Below are 20,840 nucleotides of genomic sequence, written 5' to 3' on the forward strand. Positions count from 1 at the left end.
CTGAGCTACACTACTGCCTTGGTGGGTGACCAGTTGACATTCTCTTGGGAATAATATCTGAGAATTTGATGGATGTTCCTTTCCTGTAAGGTGGGTTCCTTGGCCAAATTCATGACAGGTTCTTTCTATGACAAGTGGGCCTCAGTGTGACAGGGAGCTAAGTGGTCCAGACATGCAGACGATGACACCTCAAAAGGGAAAAACCTAATGTTTTCTTCTTATTGGCTCCCAATACATTTCAGCATTAGCTTGCAGGGGTTTTTTTTTATTTCTCATGAAAATTCTGTATGGTTCCCATGCAAATTTCTCACGATAGACACATATTTGCTAACAAATTTCCCTAATAGCATGCATTGATTGTTATTTTTCACTAAGCTAATGTGTTTCTATACACAGGTTCTCCTGTACACACATTTTTGCACACATTATTTGGTTGGAAAACTCCCAACACAAAATTCAGAGAAGTCCAAATTTCAGAGAGGAGCTGTGCTTTTGTTTGGATGTTTTGGGAAGTGTGAATCAAGTAGGTTCGCATTAAAATCCCAACCAAACTTCTCCTTCCATCCCTCCCAGCATAGTTCAGACAATTTGAACTGCCTTTCCACCCCTGAAGGCATAATTGAAATTTAGGGGAGTACTGCACCCCCTGAAAAAAAATTGCATAGTGGTATCTATCCTCCATGCATTTGCACAATTTCCCATGGTTGCCATCTCAGAGTTTTCCCCAACATTTCAATACAAGATGGCATATTTGCCAGGGTAGGTGCTGGCTATGTTTCAGCTTTACAAAGACTCTACCCCCACTCTTACCCTGATTGCCTTCCTTTGTCCAGCTAGTGGGGATATCAGCACTGTCTTATTTTTTCTGGCTCACACTTCCAACCTCTTGCTCAAATCATTCCCAACTTCTGGTTGAAAGAAATACACGTTTGGAAATAAGTCACAATGGAGATGTTCACTGAAGTCTTTTTGAAGATCTTTATTTAAGAACTGCGTGCTACTGTAGTCAATAAGTAACATTAATCATAATCTGCTTACAATGCTTGGGGGCTTTTTTTTAGTTGTTCTATTCATTTCTTTAAAAAAATAGTGTACAACAAAATTACTGAGAATGTACTTGCGCCACCCCCATTTCCTGTACAATGAAACTGGAATAGAAGAGGCAAAGGAGAGTTCTTGAGGATAGTGTAAGGTTTTCAAGTTAAGTGCGAGGAAGCCAGACCCCAGATTAGTGATTAGGCAAAGCCAGAAGAAAAATGTCTTCCATGGGCGGCCAATGTGGTCCCCCTCACTTGAGGCTATGAACTGCAACTCTCATCAATCACCCAGGGCCACTGGCAGTGCTGGTTGGGTTTGCTGAGGGCAGCAGTCCACACCTTGAGGCCACCACATGGGCTGCTCCTGCTGTGGTCAGTATCAAAAGCTTGGGAGTCCACATCAGTTGTGTCATTGCGATGTGGCTTTGGTGAGCTCCACTGCAATCTATAGAGTAGGGGTGGCCAACATGGTGCCTGCCAGATGTTGTTAGACTCCAGCTCCTATCATCCCTAGCAAGCTTGGCCAGTGATTAGAAATGACAGGAGTTGTAGTCCAAAACACCTAGAGAATGCTAGGTTGGGGGAGGCCACAGACTACATTCAGCTTGTGTTAAGTTAATGGCCATGTTACCTGGAATGGGCAAATCCTTCCCTTTCCATACATGGTCTTTGGAACAAGTGAATGACCATGTGCTGTTGCAGTTACCTTAGGCCACTGGGTTGCTTCAAAACAGAGAAAGCAGGAATCCTTCCAAACAAAACCATACCATGCATACCACAGAACACATCAATGACACCCCTGACCTTGCTTGACCTTCACGCTCAAATCAGATGGAGAAAACCTTACTACCATCAGTGGATGAAAGCAGTGAAAGGCAGGCAGGCAAAACACGTTATTTGTGAAAAATAAAAATGCCGGTCTAAGTGTGGATAAAAAAAAATGAAAATGAAAAACAGTGTGGATCATGCCTTAGTGAATTATTGTACTTAGCAGTCAAACTAATCAAACCATGCTGTGTAATGGACACAGCTATAATGGGGAAAATATATATGTATATTTATATATATCTTGGGGATATATATATAAAGGGGAAAGTTGTATTGTATTCTGGTATTCAGTTCCTAACAGCCCTGATCCAGGGAATCTCAACTGCAAGAGGAGGATACAGAACTGCGGCAGCATTCAGGAAGCTGTTCCCTGCACACCCACAATGTGACCAGCACTGATCTCCCACTAGGTGACTGGCAGGAGGGCCACTGAGCCTAAGGTGGGCACTTGCTTCTCTCTGATGAAAGTAGGGATGGGGAACCCATGGCTTTTTAGATATTGTTGGACTATACCTCCCATCATACCCAATTATTGACCATGCTGGGAGTTGGAGTCTAATAACACCAAGAGGGCCACAGCCTTCCCACCGCTGGAACAATCCTTGGCATTACTAGTGATGCCAAGCTGCATGGGGAAAACCTCTGTAGGTCCAGAGTGCAGATTTGTCAATGTCATGGGAAAATGCTTAAGGGTAGGCAGGCTTCAGTTTTGCAGTATCCACTTTTTGGATTGGGAGGGAAAGGAGCAAAGGACATACACTTGCAGCGTATTGCTACGCAAATTTGCTCGGAGGCAAATATGTACCAGATAGGAGCTTCAGGACTGAATAAAGTAAAATATATTAAAATGAAAGCAGCAATACGAAAACCCACAAATCCACACCTGAATACAAGCTCATAGATGACAGTTTGGGGAACCCCTGATCTAGCTTCAGTCTTTTCACTAACACTGTAAAGTAAGCCAGCATTATTGCAGGTATAGACTGAGAGTAGACCACCTAAGACAACACAATGAGTTAATGACAGAGACTTGATTCAAACCATGGACTTCATAGGTCCCTTTAGCCACTATGTTTACCCCCAGCTCTCTGGGACCCAGAAATCTTTGCCAATCTAGGTAAAGGTAAAAGACCCCTGGATGGTTAAGTCCAGTTAAAGGCAACTGGGGTTGCGTTGCTAATCTCGCTTTCAGGCTGAGGGAGCGGGCGTTTATCCACAGACAGTTTTCCCGGTCATGTGGCCAGCATGACTAATCAGCTTCTGGTGCAACGGAACACTGACGGGAACCAGAGCACACAAAAATGCCGTTTACCTTCCCACTGCAGCGGTACCTATTTATCTACTTGCACTAGTGTGCTTTTGAACTGCTAGGTTGGCAGAAGCAGAGCAATGGGCGCTCACCCCACCATGGGGATTCGAACCGCCGACCTTCCAATCGGCAAGCCCAAGAGGCTCAGTGGTTTAGACCACAGCGCCACCCGTGTCCCAATCTACTGCAAGTCCTCAAGACAGCTATCAGTAGATGCCTCTCTACTGTTCACTTGCCTGAAAACACTGATACAGTATAAAACCTGAATGTGTACTGCAGTTTTATTTATACATGGTAAGTTGGAGTATGAATGTAAATGTAACAAAAAGAATATATTTCAATGCATGAGAAGAAATAACACAAATTCAAAAACAAATGCACATATAAATATACATACATACATACATACACACACATGTAATTTCACAGGGCTATTTATCATACATCCTAATCGTGTCTCACTTTTATATTTTAAAACACTGCTTTATTTTAAACAGCAAGTCTGAAGTCTAGAGTGACACTCATGGAAAAAAGTCAACTGGTATCCTTTCCAATCAATGTGTCACAGGTGAATTTTGCCAGTAATATGCCAGGGATGCAGTTCAGCATGAAGATACCTGCCCTGAGCCCCACCTGAGCCCAAGGAAATGTTAACATTTGCAAAGTGTCTCTGGCATGCCCAGTTCTATCCCATTCTATGCACATTACATAAACTATAACAAACTGTTTCATTAGCACAGCTATAGGCATGAAGTTCTCCACAGGGTTCCGCCTCGTTTGAAGCCGAGTGGAATTGGAAGTATTCTAGATTGCATGCTAGAATACAACAAGGATGTCTTTTTTTGCTTCTCTGGAGAGATTCCCTCATTCTAAAATACAGCCTACCAAAACACACTGATGCACTGCACAAATGCCTACCTTGCATGCTTTTAGATAAGGGCATGAAACACTCTTATATGGCCCACGCAGGGGACATGGTCTGCCTCTCCCTTTTTGCCTGTGTGGAACAAAATCTCCCGCTTGCTTTTCTATACACCCTGACTTGAGTTTGCGCACTGCTGTCAAAATACTCCTTCAGGTCAACAGGAGAGAAGAACTGCAACAAAACAATATATGCAACTGAAAAGTACAATAACATTTTCGTAGCAATTTGGAGTCCTCAAAGTGCTCCTCGTACATGATCTCAGAGATCCTTACAAATCATCCTGAAAGGCAAATCAGTATTATTATCACACCCCCTATTACAGATGAGGCACTGAGGTTGAGTGATAGCGGCTTGTCTAAGGCCACCTACTGCATCCATGGCAGAGGCAAGCTGTGAATCAAGCAACTCTTGGTTTACAGGTCATGTCTCTTAGCCAATCACAACGCTGTGTTAGCTCCCAAAGAAATAGCTTCCAGCTAGAGATAGGCAGATCTGTCTATTTCCAGTCTCTGTCAGTTTCTCACATGTTCGTTCACAAATCTATCACTTTCTGCTTTATCAATCTGTAACTTATTGAAAATCAATACAGAAATTAATATTTAAATATCATTTAAATATGTATTTTTATTACAAAAATCATATTTAAATGTGTATTTTATATCCATGTGTGCATTTCTAAATCTATTTTATCCTTAAAAAACATATTTTTACACATTTTGGTATGTATTTCGGGCCAAGAAGTGCAAAATTGAAGGTCAACTATGGTCCAATCCACGTATTAGGCATATATTAGCCTGGGAGATGCAAATAAGGTCAGTCTGCTTAAAAATGTGCTCTTTCATCCCCACTTCCAACAGTCCAGTGCAAGCTGGAGGATACCTTCAACACTTTCTTCTGTCAGGATAAAGATTTTTTGTTTGTTTGTTTTTTAAGAAGGCAGCTTGGTTTGGCACCCACCCACCCCTTAGATGGAGGAGAGAACAACCAAGGGTGTCCCTGGGAAAGATCAGAAGAGGGATGAGATACAACTAGCTTAACACCAAGGTGGAACTCCTTGGCCAAGGAGGTAGGGCCTAGGCCCTGACTGGATTCATAGACCCCCCACCTTAGTGAAGGAAAAAGGCCTTTTCATGCCCTTGAAAAGAGACAAGGCTACACCCCATCAAACTCAACAGAGATGAGCAGAGCAACAAGATGTATCCCACCAGTGGCCGTTTTTAATAGAATGCAAATGTAAAACTATTGGCATCGCACTTATACACAATGCTAGTAAAGTTACTCTACAGTTTTTAGGTTTTCCACATTACCAAAGTAGAGCAGACTATGTTGAAGGGGTGATACAAGACCACTGGAAAACAGGTTTCTGTGCCCTTTTCAGTTTGCATCTTGTTTAAGCATCAAAATATCAAGGCTCAGTTTTTCAAACACCCAGCCGTCATCACTTGGCCCTCTCTGCCCAGGTTGTCAGGAGAACTCGGCATGCTGGGTGAGCACTTCCTTTTCCATCCCATGTTATATTACCTCTCACTGTTGAGGACAGGTATGGTGAACCTGTGGCCCTCCAGATGTTGATGAACTTCAACTCCCATCATCAGTAATCAGCATGGCCAATGGTCAGGGATGATGGTAGTCCAGCAGCATCTAGAGAACCAAAGATACTCTGAACGCTGCCACCAGTATTTAATTTCTGAAAGAGCAAAATGGTGGAACTCAAGCTTGCCTGGAACCTGCACCCTCTAATCAGATCCCACTCCATGGCTACCTAGAGGAGAGGTTACGGTATGCTGCACATTTTCAAAGGCAACTTGGTTTGATCACTTGATAGGTTCCTGGTCCAAGCTCTAGCTTAATTTAAGCCTACCACAATGTGTCATGCAGAGATAACTCACACCTGATGCTTCTGAGTAACATATCTTGAGTAGCCACAGTTCAATGGTAGACCACATGAAGAAGGTCCCTGGTTCATTTCCCAGTATCTAGTTACAAACAATTTGGGAATGAACTTTGCTTCATATGTTGGAGAGATTCCCTTAATGCCAACAAAACCTCTTAATGCCAACCAATCTACCCCAAACAAGAAATATACCAAGCCTTCAATAAAAATAGAGCAAGAACTCTAAAATTCACATAAAATATACAAAACATAGCTATAACTTGCATTGGAACAACAGAAGAGCTTCCATCAAAAGGGGAAGCTAGCACATAATTTAAGACTAACATTTCTAAAAAGGATGTAAATTAAGGAGGACAATTCACATTCTATGTAGGTACCTTAGGACTGGAGCAGACACAATAAAATAGACTTGTAACGAACCTTTTCTTTCTCTAGCTTTCTCCTTTGAAGGTGAGTGAAGTACCTATATTTACTCCCTTATTAGAGCTGATAACGGCTTGGGGAAAATTTAGATTGGGAGACGTTGCCAGAGTTAATCACCACCTCTCCAGCCAACAGAGTAGCTACAGGGGTTGCTATCCACATCCATTCAACACTGTGAAATATGAAGAACACCATCACCAAGGGGGAAAACACCATCATCAAGCCATTTCTGTATGTTTAAGATCTGAATACGTTGTCCAATCGCTAAAAGAAGCAACTCCTGCACCCTAAACATTTCCCTTCAGAGACAAAATATGTGGGCTCAGTAGTAGTAGTAGTAGTAGTAGTAGTAGTAGTAATATACCCCGCCCATCTGGCTGGGTAGCCCCAGGAAGCATGTGTTCTATTTTCTGAGTTCAGGAAAGTACAAGGGTGTTTTATAGTGCGTAACAGGATTCCTACACTAATCTTATTGGTTCATTCTTACAAGCTGTTTGGGGAGCTGAAGTTTTCCCCCCTTCCTTAGTCTACGAAAGATGTAAAGCACACTAAGAGAGATCAACCAGCTAAGAACAAACTTTAAATCACTGAAGAACGTTCTGAGAAACAAAAGGTGTCTGTCAGCATTCTTATGTCTCAGTTCAGGCGCTTGATTGATCTACTATTTAGTTCTGACAGTGATCAGTAGGCATTGAGAGGCATAACATTTCCAAATATTTATTGGTTTGGCAACCACACATGACCTGAGAACTTTCCTACAGGTGGAAAGGCATGACAACTGAATAGATTGAATTTGCTCTCAGGTCCAAGGCAGGTTAATGGAAGTTTGGGCAGATGATATTACTATGTAAAAGTGGAAAGAGGCTTCTGCAGTAACCACCTCCAGTCTACCGCATTCAAACGTCCTTTTAGGCAGACCCTGAACCTTTCCCTCCTGACATAAAAGCTCCTCTGGTATCTCCTTCTCTTCAGAACACCTAGTGAAGTGGGGCAGGGGAAGGAGAAGGAGAAGGAGAAGGAAACCAAAGGAATATGCAAGAACTGGTAAATGCATGTGTGTTGCGCCAAGTGTGGCAAAGCACCGAAGATTACAAGCAGCACATACTGGGTGGAAGCCACATGGCAAGGCAACTTAATGTTTTTGGTTCCACCCGTGAGCCTCAATTTTCTACTTTTGGCAACCCATTCACAAAGCTCTGCTTGCTTCTTCTAAAGTCTGGGGTGGGAAATGCTTGTCCATCACCATTAGCTTTCTCCACTTCCGTTGGTTGCCATGAAAGGCAGTGATTAGACTAATGCTGCCACTCAATGAGTTCTCCTTCATCTTTGAACCCAAGAGTCGTCAGTTCAATACTGGCTGGAATGATACAGAGCATGCTCATCTCTTTGAAAACCTCTCCTCAAAAGATACTGCGTTTATTCTGTAATTTAAAAAAGAAAGAAAGAAAACAAGGTTCAAGATTGAGTTTTAAGAGTCTGTTTCCTTCTGTACATGGCTTTGTAAGGCAGAAGAATCTACTGAATACAGTAATATGAGACAGCCAGTTTCCAGAATTCATATGAAATTCATCCTTTTGTTTCTTCAGTTAAAAAAAACCACTGACTGATTAAAGACTCACGTCTTGTATGAAATATTCTATTTTCTAAAAAAAGAAAAAGGAAGAAAAGAGTATATATATTTTTCTCTTGAGTTCTTTTCTACTACTAGTTGTAGTAGAAATTTGTACTCCCAATGGTCAGTTGTTGATTTGCTCTCTGGCTTGATGAGGAGGAATCCAACATCTCTCTTTAACAGGGGCTGGTTATCAGAGCTCCAAGCAACCCATTAGTGCAGACAGAATTAGTGAGTACATCAGAGCAACCACTGTATTTGCCACTGGACGGTCAGCAGAATTTTGCACCATCATACTGGTCCCTGTAAGAAAGAAACAATGCTGTTGAGTTGCAAAAACACAAGTAAAAAGGCCCTTTGTTTTGAACAAGCAGAAGCTTCAGAATTTCCTGAAGTGTTTGTTCTGCATTTTCCATTGTATGCTGTGCTACAGGGGAAGGGGAAGGCAAAGGCAAAACACTGGCTCAGCAAGTAAGCATTGCTCCAGTACTGGAGCAAACTCTAGATTCCAGAACCAGTGGGGGCAGATTCTGGGAGCCTGGAGATCAACGCTATGCACGATATATTTCTGAAGCATGGCTTGGGGTCTGTGTGTTCAATGAATGCATTCTGACGTATGTGTGTAGCTTGCCTATGCACGCATGCACATACCTGCCGCCACCACTCGTGATGACTGAATATGTGGAGTACCAGCCATGCTTCTGAAAGAGGCTCATGTGGTTTGTCCTTTAACTGTCCCTGTTATGGCTTTGGATTAGCTGCTGGGGCCATGACAATATAGCTGAACATCCAGGCCTATTCAAAACACCCCACTGATGGCAAAACATTTTTGAAATGGTGGAAGCCTATTGTGTGAATGTTTATGTACCTAGAGACATGTCAAGGGTACTTCAATCACCTGCAGTTTCCAGCTTCCCTCCCTATTCCGCCCATTAAATTCCTAGTTCCTCCTGTTACATGAAGGCTGTTCAGATGTTTCTCAGTTTGTCCTTGACTCCCAGTTTATCCTTCTCAGTCCATCTCCCACTGCAGATCTTTCTCTCCCTTTTACATAAGAGAAGTGCTCATGGTAAGATAGGCTAGTTGAAGGATGCCCAACTTTTACTTACATAAGTGAAACAAGGCCAGCCAGGAGAGAAGTATTCTAAAATACAAGCCATTTATAGTGGGATGTATTTGTACAGAGAGTTTTGTTGATCTAGTCATTCAATTAGTGCATTGCTTAATTGATCACTCAACTGCTTGCGTTGCAATACATTTCTCAATATTATTGATTTACTGATGAAGAACTACTGTTTCACTCTGTTCTTCTCCAAGGTTTTTTTTTGTGTGTGTGTGTGTTTTTAACCAAACCAAACACTGGCATGATTATTTTCTGACTTTGTTCCAGAGACCTTTTTGAGTGTGCAGCTGATGTAACAGTCCTGCTTCTGTGTGCATATGTCAGCCACAATAACTGGATTTCTTAGGAGTTTGCTTGCCTCTTCAAAATGAATTTGAGACAACTAAACTTGAGTTTAAGGGCTTACTGTTCTACCCAGTGGGTTTTTTCCTGGTGGTATGCAATGGTACACAGTACCACCACCTTTTATTGGGAAGGAGGAAGGAGGGCTCTTGGACCCTGTCACAGCATTGAACCTCCTTCCCTAAGCTGGGCAAATGCTTCCTGGACTTTTGGAAGGAGGTGCAACGCTCTGACAGGATCCTGGAGCCCTTCTGCCTCCTTCCCCAAGCAGGAATTATTCTATATGTAATTGCTTTTCCTGGCCCTGAGGAAATTTTGCACCCAGGGCAATTAACCAGAGTACCAGCACCTTTTTTCCTAAAAACAAAGTACTGGTGCTACTCCACCCTCCACCATGCTCCACTACTGCATTGCTTCTTCAACTTCCTAAACACAGGTCCCAAACACATTTCACAGTGGTGGCTGAACCTGTACTTCTAGTGTTGTCATCAAAATTCTTACTCCCTGGCTTGGAAGTATGAACCTCAGAGCCACATGGCGCTTGCTTCAAGTGTAAGGTCACCCCTGCAGCCCTGTAATTCTTATCCAGTTAAGATTTTATTTAATCCAAGTCTGCGCAGAACTGAACTCCTTTGCCCCCTCATCACATATTTCAATGCACCCAGGGTTTTAATATGCATTAGAATGTTTATGGGATGGGTTCCATGTCCCATTTCACTACCAAATCAAAACACTCTGACTAAATACCCATGGACACTGGGCAGGAGTTCAGGCAAGGCACACTTTCCAACTCAAGTGTGGAACAAGAGTCCTTATTCATCCTCCATACTGGAGAAATGTGACCCAGCACTACAGCATTCAATCTTGTTATTTCCCCAGCATTTATCCCTGTTAATTTCCCACTGTCACACCAAAGCAGAGAACTAAGTAACAAAGCCAGGGGAGAATAAACTTGCCCGTTACTAAAGGCAATTGATCCTGCTGTTTTCAACTTGCCTGCTGGGGCGAAAAGTTGAGCCTACACGATAAATGTAGAATAAGGAGAAAAGAGAAGAGCAGACGCACCACTGTTTCTCAGGATGCGCACCTCTGCTGGGACTCCATCTCCTCCTGGACCAGTCGTCCTGATTTGCACCACTGCATGAGTAGAGTCTTCTGGAACCATGATCTCAATCCAATTTTTGGCGGCTGTGTACAGAACAGGAGCTGAGTGCGGGTCCGACTGGTACAGCATCTATTGGGAGGAGACATGTTGAGTTTACTGTTGTTGAGTCCCCTTCAACTTCACTCCCATCCCTCAATTATTTTTAAGGAACTAGTAGTCACAGGGGCGGCACGTGCGTTTTCCAATATCTTGCAGAAGGCTCCCGAGCCTGATCTTGTGCAAATTTACTTGGGAGTTAAGCCCTTGTTTAGAAATCAAATGTTGATGGGACTTACAGATAAGGATGTGTAGAGTCACAGCTAGACACCCAGAGAAAATGGAAAGCTGCCCAACGGATGCAGAACCACAGTACAGAGAAAGAATGGAGCAGCCTTTTAAGATCTGGATTTAATTCCCCCGGGAAAGCTTAGTGGTTTCTAATGTATGTATTTGATAGTTGCCTTAGTTCCGTGCTGCACACAGCATTTTATTGTGCTGGTTGTGTATCTGGACTTTTATGCCGGTTGTCTCTTAAGTTTATTGTGGTTTTATTGCAGTATGGATTTACTGTTATTTTTTATTTCATTTATTTTTTATTTGTGCAATGCCTAGAGCATTTATTTTATGAGGAGTCTCGCTCACTCGGTAAATTAATGAAATACCACCCTGCCACCCAGTGTTATTTCTCAGGGGGGTATACTTTGCACTGACTTATTATACTGCATTTCAGAAGTTAAGAATCCTTCAGCCAAGGGCGGTGGTGGAGGGGGAACTTTCTACAAGTTACCTTGTACCCAGTGACAGCAGACTCATCTGAATGGGCAACCACAGGATCCCACTTGATGCTAATGCTGGTGCTGGAAAACTTCCAGGAAATGTTGCTTGGTGGCCTTTTTGGTGCTAGAGGATACAAAATGGCAGAGATCTTTACTACAGCAACAGAAAGCAAGACAGAGGCCTACAGACAATGCTTTGGCTGATGAAATCCAATCCACACAACCCTTCCTCCCACCTGCCATCTGGCTACCCATTCTACAAATCTGGGAGCATTCCCTGTTCTCTCCCTCCTGTGCTCCACTTTCTCCCATCTCCTCAGTCATTCTAGCCCAGGCACAGGCAAACTCCGGCCCTCCAGATGTTTGGGAATGCAATTCCCATCATCCCTGACCACTGGTCCTGTTAGCTAGGGATGATGGGAATTGTAGTCCCAGACATCTGGAGGGCTGGAGCTTGCCTATGCCCACTGGTGGAGGAAGAGGAGTGCGGGGGGAACGCACTGCCCCCGGCAGTGCGATCCCAGGGGGGTGCCATCGCGGCTGTGCCCTCCACCCACTCTGGGGGCCATGCCTCCACTCTGGGTGCCATGCCCCACTCCTGTCTGCTCTCCGCCCCCCAGTGTCGGAGCATGAAACTCTGCCACTGCCTATGCCTGTTCTAGCCTCTTGGGAAAGGGCTGTAGTTCAGTGGCAGAGCATGCAGAAGGTCCCAAGTTCAACCCCTGGCATCTTCAGGTAAGGCTGGGACTCCTGCCTGAAGCCCTGGAGAGCTGCTGCCAGTCAGTGCAGATATTTTCTAATACTGAACTAGATGGACCAGTGGTCTGAGTCAGTATAAGGCACCACCCTATGTCTCTCTGCCCTCCTCCCACCTTCTTACTTACCTTCTTCTTTTCTCCTCAATTCTTAGTCATCCCCATTTCTCTCTCCCAATGTCTCTCCTCCCTGATGTACATGTACAGAATACACTGAGCCCTCATTGCCATAAAGATGATACAGTTGCTTCTCTCCCACTCCAGCTCTAACTCTGGTAATTGGAAAGGGAATCCTCTCTGGGCGAGTTCTACCACAAGGCACAGTGTGCCATATGCATAAGGCATCAGATTTTGAGTGTCATTCAATAATGACAAATTGCAAATGTTAGAGGAAGCCACTCTGGGATGGATCTACCGGAAATTTGGCAGCCCAAATTTACTCTGCAAGGACTCATTTGCTTGCAAATTTCATTCACTTATGTGAAAAGGGAGGAAAATGGTTAACGTCATTTGTAGCTTCTTCATGATATTAAATTGGGTGAAACAAAGCTTTGGACTTAACACATCAGATTCGGACCCAATTCACAAATCAAATCAGATGGATAGGGATCTGAAACAGATCAGGCTGTTTTCAAATGCTATGAATACAAGGCAAATGTTGTGGTTGGGGCACACCCTTAGTCAACACACAGACAACCCCCTCCCCCCAACACTATATAATGCATATACTGCTTTTCTATACAAGAAGATAAACCCAAAGCAGCTTGCAAGTTAAAATAAATAAAACCATCATAGATGCAACACACATTATAAAGCACAAAAACCACAGCAATAAAAAGGAAAAAAAGCAGGCATAGTAAGCTACAGACACACATATCAGAGGTGACTGAAGTATTTACAGAAAAGAAAGGCAGCTTCATCTAATGCTCACTCACGTGGTTTTGTAGTCATGAAACTGGTGGGAGGACTGGCTGGCCCAGTCCCAGCTCGGTTGTACGCCCTGATAGCCACACGATACTTGGTGTTAGGTTGGAGGTCTGTTACACGTGCTGAGTTGACAAGTCCCGCAGTCCTCACTCTGTCAGCAGCCTCCTCTTTGTCACCATGTTTCCAGTACCGGATCTGAAGACAGGGACACATGGCAATCTGAGCTCCTTTGACACTGAGGTGTTTTATTTTTAAGTCAGCAGTAAGACTATTTCCTCTGAGCAGCCCATATCAGCTTATCCACAAGAGGAGATTCTGTAATCTCTGCAAACAGTGGCTGAGATACCACCATGCCAGTCCAATGCTTCTTTTTGTGGGGTTGTCTCTGAACCTGAGCCTTGCTCCAGATCCACTCCTTCCCCTTTCTTCTTACCTCATAGCCCAAAAGGACTCCGTTCATTTCATGTTGCTCCACGGGATCCCAAGAAAAATCTGCTTCTGTGGCCGACACTGCCTTGAGAGTAACGTTAGAGGGAGCCACTCTTGGTTCTGTGGACATACAACAGCAAAACCTTGGAATTATGGGCAAATCTAATCCAAGTCTAGAAATATCTGCAAGGCGCAAAGATCAGGAGCCAGACACTTGGCCTCCTGTCAAAGGGCAAGGCAGGATACAACTCTTGCAATGCTATTGATCTGGTGCTCTTGAGAGAAGCATCAGGTGGAAATTGAACTGAGCCGAAGCAATACTCGGAAGTATGCAATTCACTCTTATGATCCCAGCCTACCTTCCTCTGCAGAATGCACAATGGACACCAGGCTCTCTGGCCCCTCCCCCTTCCTGTTGAAGGCCTTGATCTTCACTTCAAAGGGAGTATAGGGTGCGATGCTCTCATTGCGATAAACATAATGTAGGGATTCCGCATGGGGCACGCTTGCTGTCTTCCACACCTGAGTGCCTTCTTTGCGAAAAGAGAGCCTATATCCAAAGCCGTCTCCATTTTGGTACTCCCGTTGCATTGGCTGAAATGCAGGTTGGGACCAGTTGAGGGGGGAAACAAAACAGAAAGACTCCACAACATTGGTCTGGATCCAGATTTCATATTCACATGACATGCTTTATACAGATTTATGAATACAACAGTGACATGCCAGCTGGTCAAACGAGCAAGAGAACAAAAAGGAGGTAAAATCTCAACTCGGGTAGCACAGTTTAAAATCAAGTATCCTTCTTAGAAACGAGAAGTACTTAGTAAGGTTATCTGAAGACTTGTAATGATAATTTTTTTACTTTTCTAATTTAAATTTTGAGGTGTTTTGTAATGAGTTATATTAGAATTGGAAGATATATAAAGTGCTGTGATATAAAGGTTACTTTTGAAAGCCAAGAAGTGGGAGGGAAAGAAGTCAGTAGGCTAGGCTCTAAAGAGCCAAATAAGTTAAGTGGGTAACAATGATGTGACTGTATATGTTTAAATGGAAAATTAATAAAAAAAAAATTAAGAAAAGAAAAGAAAAGTACTATTCACATGGAAATAATCCCGGATCCTTCTTTAAAGAATTTGTGGGATTTGACATCTTTCCGCAGGGCCTGCAAGACGGAGCTGTTCTGCCAGGCCTTTGGTCGGGGTTCAGTCTGATTCTTTTCTTTCTGTATAAGAACAAGCATTAAAGAGGCCTCCTAGTCCACTCGCAGGTCCTTTATAAGACCAGTGGTAACAGTTGGCCCTAGAGAATATTAACCACTCTCAATTTTACCCATGGATTGCCATCTGTCCAGATTTTAATTTGCTCTGAACTAATTTTAAGATGTATTTTAATTAATTGATTGCCTGTTTTTATGTTCTTATGCTCTTTGTATACTGTCTTAGTTTTATGATGTTAGCCGCCCTGAGCTAACTACTACTACTACTATTATTATAGATCAAATAGGGATCTTTTTTTATAGAAAACAAAAGCCTATATTACTCTCAATTGATAGATTTATTTTACAAACATGTGCAAATTGAACTTCTTTATTAACTACATTATCTGCATAATAGGATGGCAAATGGTGAGCTGGCACCAGAAGTGGCCTGGGAGGTAGTGGGATCCTCCCAGCAGTGGAGGTGCCACATGTGGCACATGTGCCCTAGAACATGGACTGGACGGCAACATCAGCCAGCAAGTAGACTGCCTGATGTCGGGATCCCTGCCCAATGCTGTGACAAACTCTGGTAAGCTGTAACCAAAGAAAGCTACAGGCATTGTCAACCCCTACTATTTCCATGTGTTTGTGCTCCTGAACAACAAACACGCTTTTGCACGTAACACACAGTGATTATTTTGCCCACTCCCAGAAGAAATGAAAAGAAAAACAGAGAGCTGTCAGCAATGAAATTGCCCACTTTTGTGTGGCTGGCTTACCGCCCAGTTGATGATGAGTTCCCCAGGTGCTCCTCCTCCTCCATTGAGCCCAGATGGTGCAACAGTAGGGGCTGGAGTGATCCCCCCAAAGAGAGGCAGAAGATGACATGTTAAATCAGAAAACAAAAGTCAAGTAATACTGAAGAAAAGCACCGTTTCAATAATTAGAATCAATCAACTACGTTATAAAGAAGGTATATTGAAGCAGAAATTCAGCTGAACTTTCACCTGTGAAATATGAGTGTCAATTAAAAAAAAATATTTAAAGGACATCACTTTGGAAAGTCTAAGGAAGTCCAAAAATGCATGCACTTAAAATGAAGGCCCAATAAATCACCGCAAAAACTTTGTGGAGTTTTAAAATCAGACCTTCTAGTCCTCATGAAAATGTGAAGGTCGTGTATCTTATAAGTTCATAAGCTGAAGAAGCAATTGATTGTGACAACCACTGGGTCAAAATAATTTCTGTGAGTCATTCCATCATTATAAGAATTCTGATAGCACCATGCAGTGAAACAACAACAACTTCTTCTTCTTCTGGCTTTGGAAAATACCTTATTACATTTTTACCCCACCTTTCTTCCCAAAGGAGCTCAGGACAGCATACAACAAAAATACAGGCACAAAAATTAGAGTTAAAATCTGTTTCAGAATAAAATATCACTAAGATAGATAAGTACAGCAGGTGAGCGAAGCAATTTTGTAAGAAGGCATTTTCATACTACACCAAAATGCTGATCAGGTGGGGGAAGAGCTACAGCTTTACAGGGAGGGAGTTTCATAACCACAAGGCCCACCAAAGAGAAGACCCTACCCTGCATCACCACCGGGTGGTGTACTCACCAGCTTCTTTGGTGCGGATCTTGGTAGAAGGCACACTGGGTTCTCCCACTCCAAGGATGTTGCTGGCCAGGACCCGAAATTCATAATCCATCCATGGTATGAGGTTGGCCACTTGGGCCGTCTCTGCATTACCTTCAATATTTGCAGGATCTATAACCCAAAAGCACGAGAATAGAACAAATAGAGCAAGCAGTGCTAAAGGAATAACAGCGAAGCCTCCTACTGAAGCCTGTTCCGTGTGGGCCACTGCCCTCAAGACACTTACTGGTGCGCACTTGCTTCCACTTGAAGAAGAGTGGAGTGCGGGCCTGGATGACATATTTGGCAATGGGGCTGTGGTTATCAAAGCCTCGGCTCCAGCTCAGCTGCACAGTGGTGTCCTTGATGTCCCTCACCACCAACCCGCCAGGTGGCCCTGGAGGACCTACCAAAAAGGGAAGAACAACAGACACAATGACATCCCAGAACCACGTAGAAGAACATTAAGAGAGAGGACTTTTGCTTCATGATACGTGTGCACATAATGCCTGTGCTAAAGGAGCTGCACTTGCTGCTGTTTAGTTACTGAGCCAGATTTAAGATGTCCATTTTCCTACATAAAGCCCTGAACAACTCAGAGCTACATCTTCTTCTGTACAGATTGAAGTCTGCAGATGGAGCCATCCTGACTGTACCAGGACCTATTAGGGGGGCAGTGCAGAGGAGGGCACCTGCCATAGGGAATGGGCTTCCCATGGAGATTAGGTGAGCACCAATCGTGTGGTGTTTTTGCCACCAATTGAAGTCACACCTCTTTACCAAGGCTTTCCCTGATCCTCAGTATCTTCCTATATAAAGAGAAATGTAAGGCTGTCATCACACAGCCTCCGTTGAAGGATTTGTAGTAACACACCACATTTCTGGATTTGCATTAAGTAAATCTTTCCACCTTATTAGAAAAAGGTTCCATCTCTCTCTTTTGCTTTAGAATGCAATTCTATATGTGAATGTGTATATTTGTATGAAATGTAACTGGGCAGCCCTTACTATGAGATCAGCCTTTGCCAACCCTCTAAATACTTTGGACTATCTTTAATGATGGGCACTATAGCCTAAAACACGTGGAGGGCATCAGGTTTACTAGACAGAGCCAACTTTACTCTGTAGCTTCACTAGTGGGTGAGTTGCGTGGCAAGATAAATATTCAGCTCTTATACTGTTTTGTGGAGAATATAAGTTGTCTGTTTTTCTGGGAGTGGGAGCAGGAGCAAGTGCAGGCAGAGGGCAACTTGTTTGGACTTGTCACTGCAAAAATTATGGGGTGATGGGACAGGAAAAATTACCTCTTACAACCAGCAATGCTGACTCAGAAGCACTGTCCACCACTGTCTGAGCTGTGCAAGTATATCGACCAGCATGTTTCAGCTGAGCATTCAAGATCAAAAGGTCTCCAATGTTCTCTTTCTATGATAGAAGAATCAATAGGAATAATGTCAGAACCAAGCTGAGAAATTGCGGCATGCAAGTTTAAAAAGAGGAGAAAGGCAACAGAAAATCAGGCAGCATCTTAGCAGTGGGCAAATGATGAGATCTATCAGAGGACATCCCAATGAAAAGGTAGAAGGGTAATTGGTTCTCCTTGAATTGTGACCACCTTTCTGGAAATTACAGGGCATCATGGGATTTGCAGTACTCACTGTACTAGCTCGCTTGTAGTGGCCTTCGGACTTGACAAAGTCGATGAGAAAGTCATCCAGGAACCAAGTAAAGGTGAGGTCCATTGTTGGGTCATGAGAGGCACGGCATTGAAGGGTAATATTTTCACCTACATTAATGTCAGCACTAGATGGTGCGAGGGTGATTTTAGTGGCATCTGCAGAAAAAGCAGGTGAGATGATCGTTAGTTGTCAATAGTTGTTTGTGCATATCAGTTTTCATTAACATAACACGGGCACAGAAAAAGGTGAATGACATCTGTCTCTGAATACAGATTTGCTGGTGAAAAAAATAACTAGAAACTAGGAAAGCCCAGAGCACCTCAGTTATGGTTCTGCCATCCCCAAAGAATCAGTGAGAAGGGCTGCAACACTGTCGTCTTGAACCAGTTGTATCTTTTACTGTGTGCTTAATGTGGTTGGAAAGGAAGGAAAGCCCACTTTAATTACTTCAGTGAACTAGCAATACACTCTTCTCTTGCTGTAGTACTTGCAGGGCAGACATGATGGCAAAATGTATTGTTGACCTTTCCATTATTGCAGTGTTTCTCAAACAGCACGCAGGGACTCGCCACATGGCCTCAGTGCCACAGCTTGCCCAGTGTTTCCTCACTTGCCTACCCCACCCCTAGCTATGCCACAGCCTTTCGGCTGGTCTAAGCTCAGCCTCAATGATTCCTTGAATGGGAGAAAGAGAAGTCTGAGGCTAGTGGGAGAGAGGGAGGGTCTCCCTCTTCTGAGGGGAAAGTGCCAGAGGAGGTGCTGAAGGAAATGAGAAAATAAGATAATACGATAATACTTAACAACAACAACAACAAACTGCAAATAGAAAGGAAGGGGATAACTGAGGAGACCTGTTATGGGAGAAATAAGAGAATTTTGTGACTGTGGGCCCTCAGTAATTTTCAGCCTCCTTGAGTAGGCCCTGGGGGTAGGAAGCTTGAGAATCCCTGCATTATTACATTTGGTCCCAGTGGCAATAAGATGCCCTTACCTCGAACTGAGAGAACTCCTGTGCTGTTTGCTTTGCCCATGAAATTCTCTGCGAAGCAGGTGTATTTGCCCTCATCTAACTTGCTAATATTCCGAATGATCAAGGTGCCATCTGGAGTGATGGTGATGCTGCAGCGGAAGAAGAGCCCATCAGGAGAAAGTGAGAGAACAATTCAGCCAACCACAGACCCGCTTGCCTGTCACGGGACATGTAGCATGAAGGCAGTGATGAATTCTGTCAAATGCGTCAGCTGAAAGGTATTGGAAATAATACGTCGTATAACATTGGCCTTCCAAAGAAAGACTGAGCTGCCACTGGGCTGCAGCGATAGCATGGCAGCTCTGTTTTGTTTTGTTTTAAGAGATAAAGGAGAAAGGGTTACTGGGAGAAAAGGGGATCCTAAGTCCTGCCCCCTGTTAGGGGTTATTTACATCTGGTCACCTGACAGCAGAAAGATGATTCAAAGGTGGAGGTGGGTCTCATATGCAGGCTGCAGTTAAAGGTGCAGCAAACAACTGAATAACTATGTTATTTTACAAGCAAACAAGCAACTCTAGTTACTTTTGGAAGTTTTAAATCAGCAGGCTAGGATATCAAACAGTAGCTATGATTAACTTTCACCAAAAAGAAATACATGTCCTTACTCTTAAATAATTGGACAAGATATAGATGCAAAGCTGAATACTTCCATGTATGAAATACACTTATTTAAAGGATATTGCCATTTTTCTGCCTCAAGCTGCTTGAAGGTGATGTGATTCAAGCTTACATTTTCACTGTGCAAATCCTTTGGGAATACTGTTCTCTGTACAAGCTGTTTAAGGATTGCCAACTGTCTACCACTCTTCTAACCATCTGGGAAATCATCTTGTGTGGCAGGGAGGACACTCCTTCGCAGTTTCAACACTGCTTCTTGCTTGCTAGATTTTCATAGTAAATGTAGGTGGTGCTCCAAAATCCAAGCAGCCTAGCACAACTGAAGTGCTGAATAAAAACCTCTCACGTTCCTGCACAAATCATGCTTTTCTGTCAAGCTACCATTTGGACAACAGATATCACTGCCCCCCCAAAAAACAATTCAAGGGGCTTAGAGCAGAGCCACCAGGCAAGAAGATGCTGCTTCTGAAGGATCAATCCTAAGGAGACTTACCCCACTGAACACACCGGGACAGCCTTCCAAGTAAACACACATGGGATCAGTTCCACACAATAAATTTAAGCTAACCAGAAGCCAGCAGGATAATTGCACTGAGAAGGGACTGCATGCTCAAAGCTACTTAGTCTTAGCTAGGAACTAGCTTAAGGGTCCTCATACCTGGAGCTGTTGCTCAGAAGCTCAGTCCCTTTGGTCCAGAGTATAATGGCCTTTGGTGCAGCTCTTGGCTGGCAGTGGATAATGATTTCTCCGCCTCGAGCTGCTGGTATTAGTCGCCTCACGGGGTTTAGCCGAAAATCTGGAGCAAAGGCTAAAGGGGAAAATAAAATGATTAAGTAGGTTTTACGAATGCTGAGCCCTGGGAATGGTAAAGGCGAGCTTCCTGTAGATTCTATAATAGTGCAAAAGTAACACAATAACATATATCATGGCTTCTGTTAAATAAAGTTGCCTGTTTGTTACTTGGACACCTAAAGTAATGTTGTAACAGTGAGGTGCCTCAGTGTTTAGTCCAAGTGAGACAAATTTAACTACGCAAACCTCCAATTCATTGAACAAAATGCAAATGTGATTGTGTTTTACACTGTGAAAATCAGCATGCTGCAAGTTCAGATCAATGAAGCCCAAAAAGTCTGAAATTGAACACTTTGAA

At 43.3% G+C, this 20,840-nt stretch overlaps 1 protein-coding gene across 8 annotated transcripts in view; it reads right to left on the reverse strand.

Moving 5' to 3' along the window:
- Nucleotides 1–959: 959 nt before the first annotated feature.
- The window catches only part of CNTN2 (contactin 2), a 67,074-nt gene continuing 47,193 nt past the window's right edge, over nucleotides 960–20,840 (reverse strand). For 2 of the 8 annotated variants that reach the window (XR_014527473.1, XR_014527474.1), the window contains exons 11-24: nucleotides 20,348–20,498; nucleotides 19,033–19,160; nucleotides 18,021–18,196; nucleotides 17,667–17,787; nucleotides 16,610–16,768; nucleotides 16,345–16,494; nucleotides 15,502–15,572; nucleotides 13,884–14,118; nucleotides 13,529–13,644; nucleotides 13,104–13,290; nucleotides 11,425–11,537; nucleotides 10,559–10,727; nucleotides 6,781–8,331; nucleotides 960–6,715 (exon numbers count right to left, since the gene is read on the reverse strand). Coding sequence is in view for 5 of the 8 variants with exons in the window: in XM_083508821.1 (XP_083364947.1) it covers nucleotides 8,222–8,331; nucleotides 10,559–10,727; nucleotides 11,425–11,537; nucleotides 13,104–13,290; nucleotides 13,529–13,644; nucleotides 13,884–14,118; nucleotides 15,502–15,572; nucleotides 16,345–16,494; nucleotides 16,610–16,768; nucleotides 17,667–17,787; nucleotides 18,021–18,196; nucleotides 19,033–19,160; nucleotides 20,348–20,498 (1,886 nt within the window). In the remaining 3 variants the exon portion in view is untranslated. Of the gene's footprint in view, nucleotides 8,332–10,489; nucleotides 10,728–11,424; nucleotides 11,538–13,103; nucleotides 13,291–13,528; nucleotides 13,645–13,883; nucleotides 14,119–15,501; nucleotides 15,573–16,344; nucleotides 16,495–16,609; nucleotides 16,769–17,666; nucleotides 17,788–18,020; nucleotides 18,197–19,032; nucleotides 19,161–20,347; nucleotides 20,499–20,840 lie in introns of all 8 variants that reach the window. The other 6 variants (XM_083508822.1, XM_083508823.1, XM_083508821.1 and 3 more) reach the window with 4 other exon arrangements.

Source organism: Podarcis liolepis, assembly GCF_965112155.1.
Source record: "Podarcis liolepis genome assembly, chromosome: 6".
In the NCBI taxonomy this organism is placed as follows: Eukaryota; Metazoa; Chordata; class Lepidosauria; order Squamata; family Lacertidae; genus Podarcis; species Podarcis liolepis.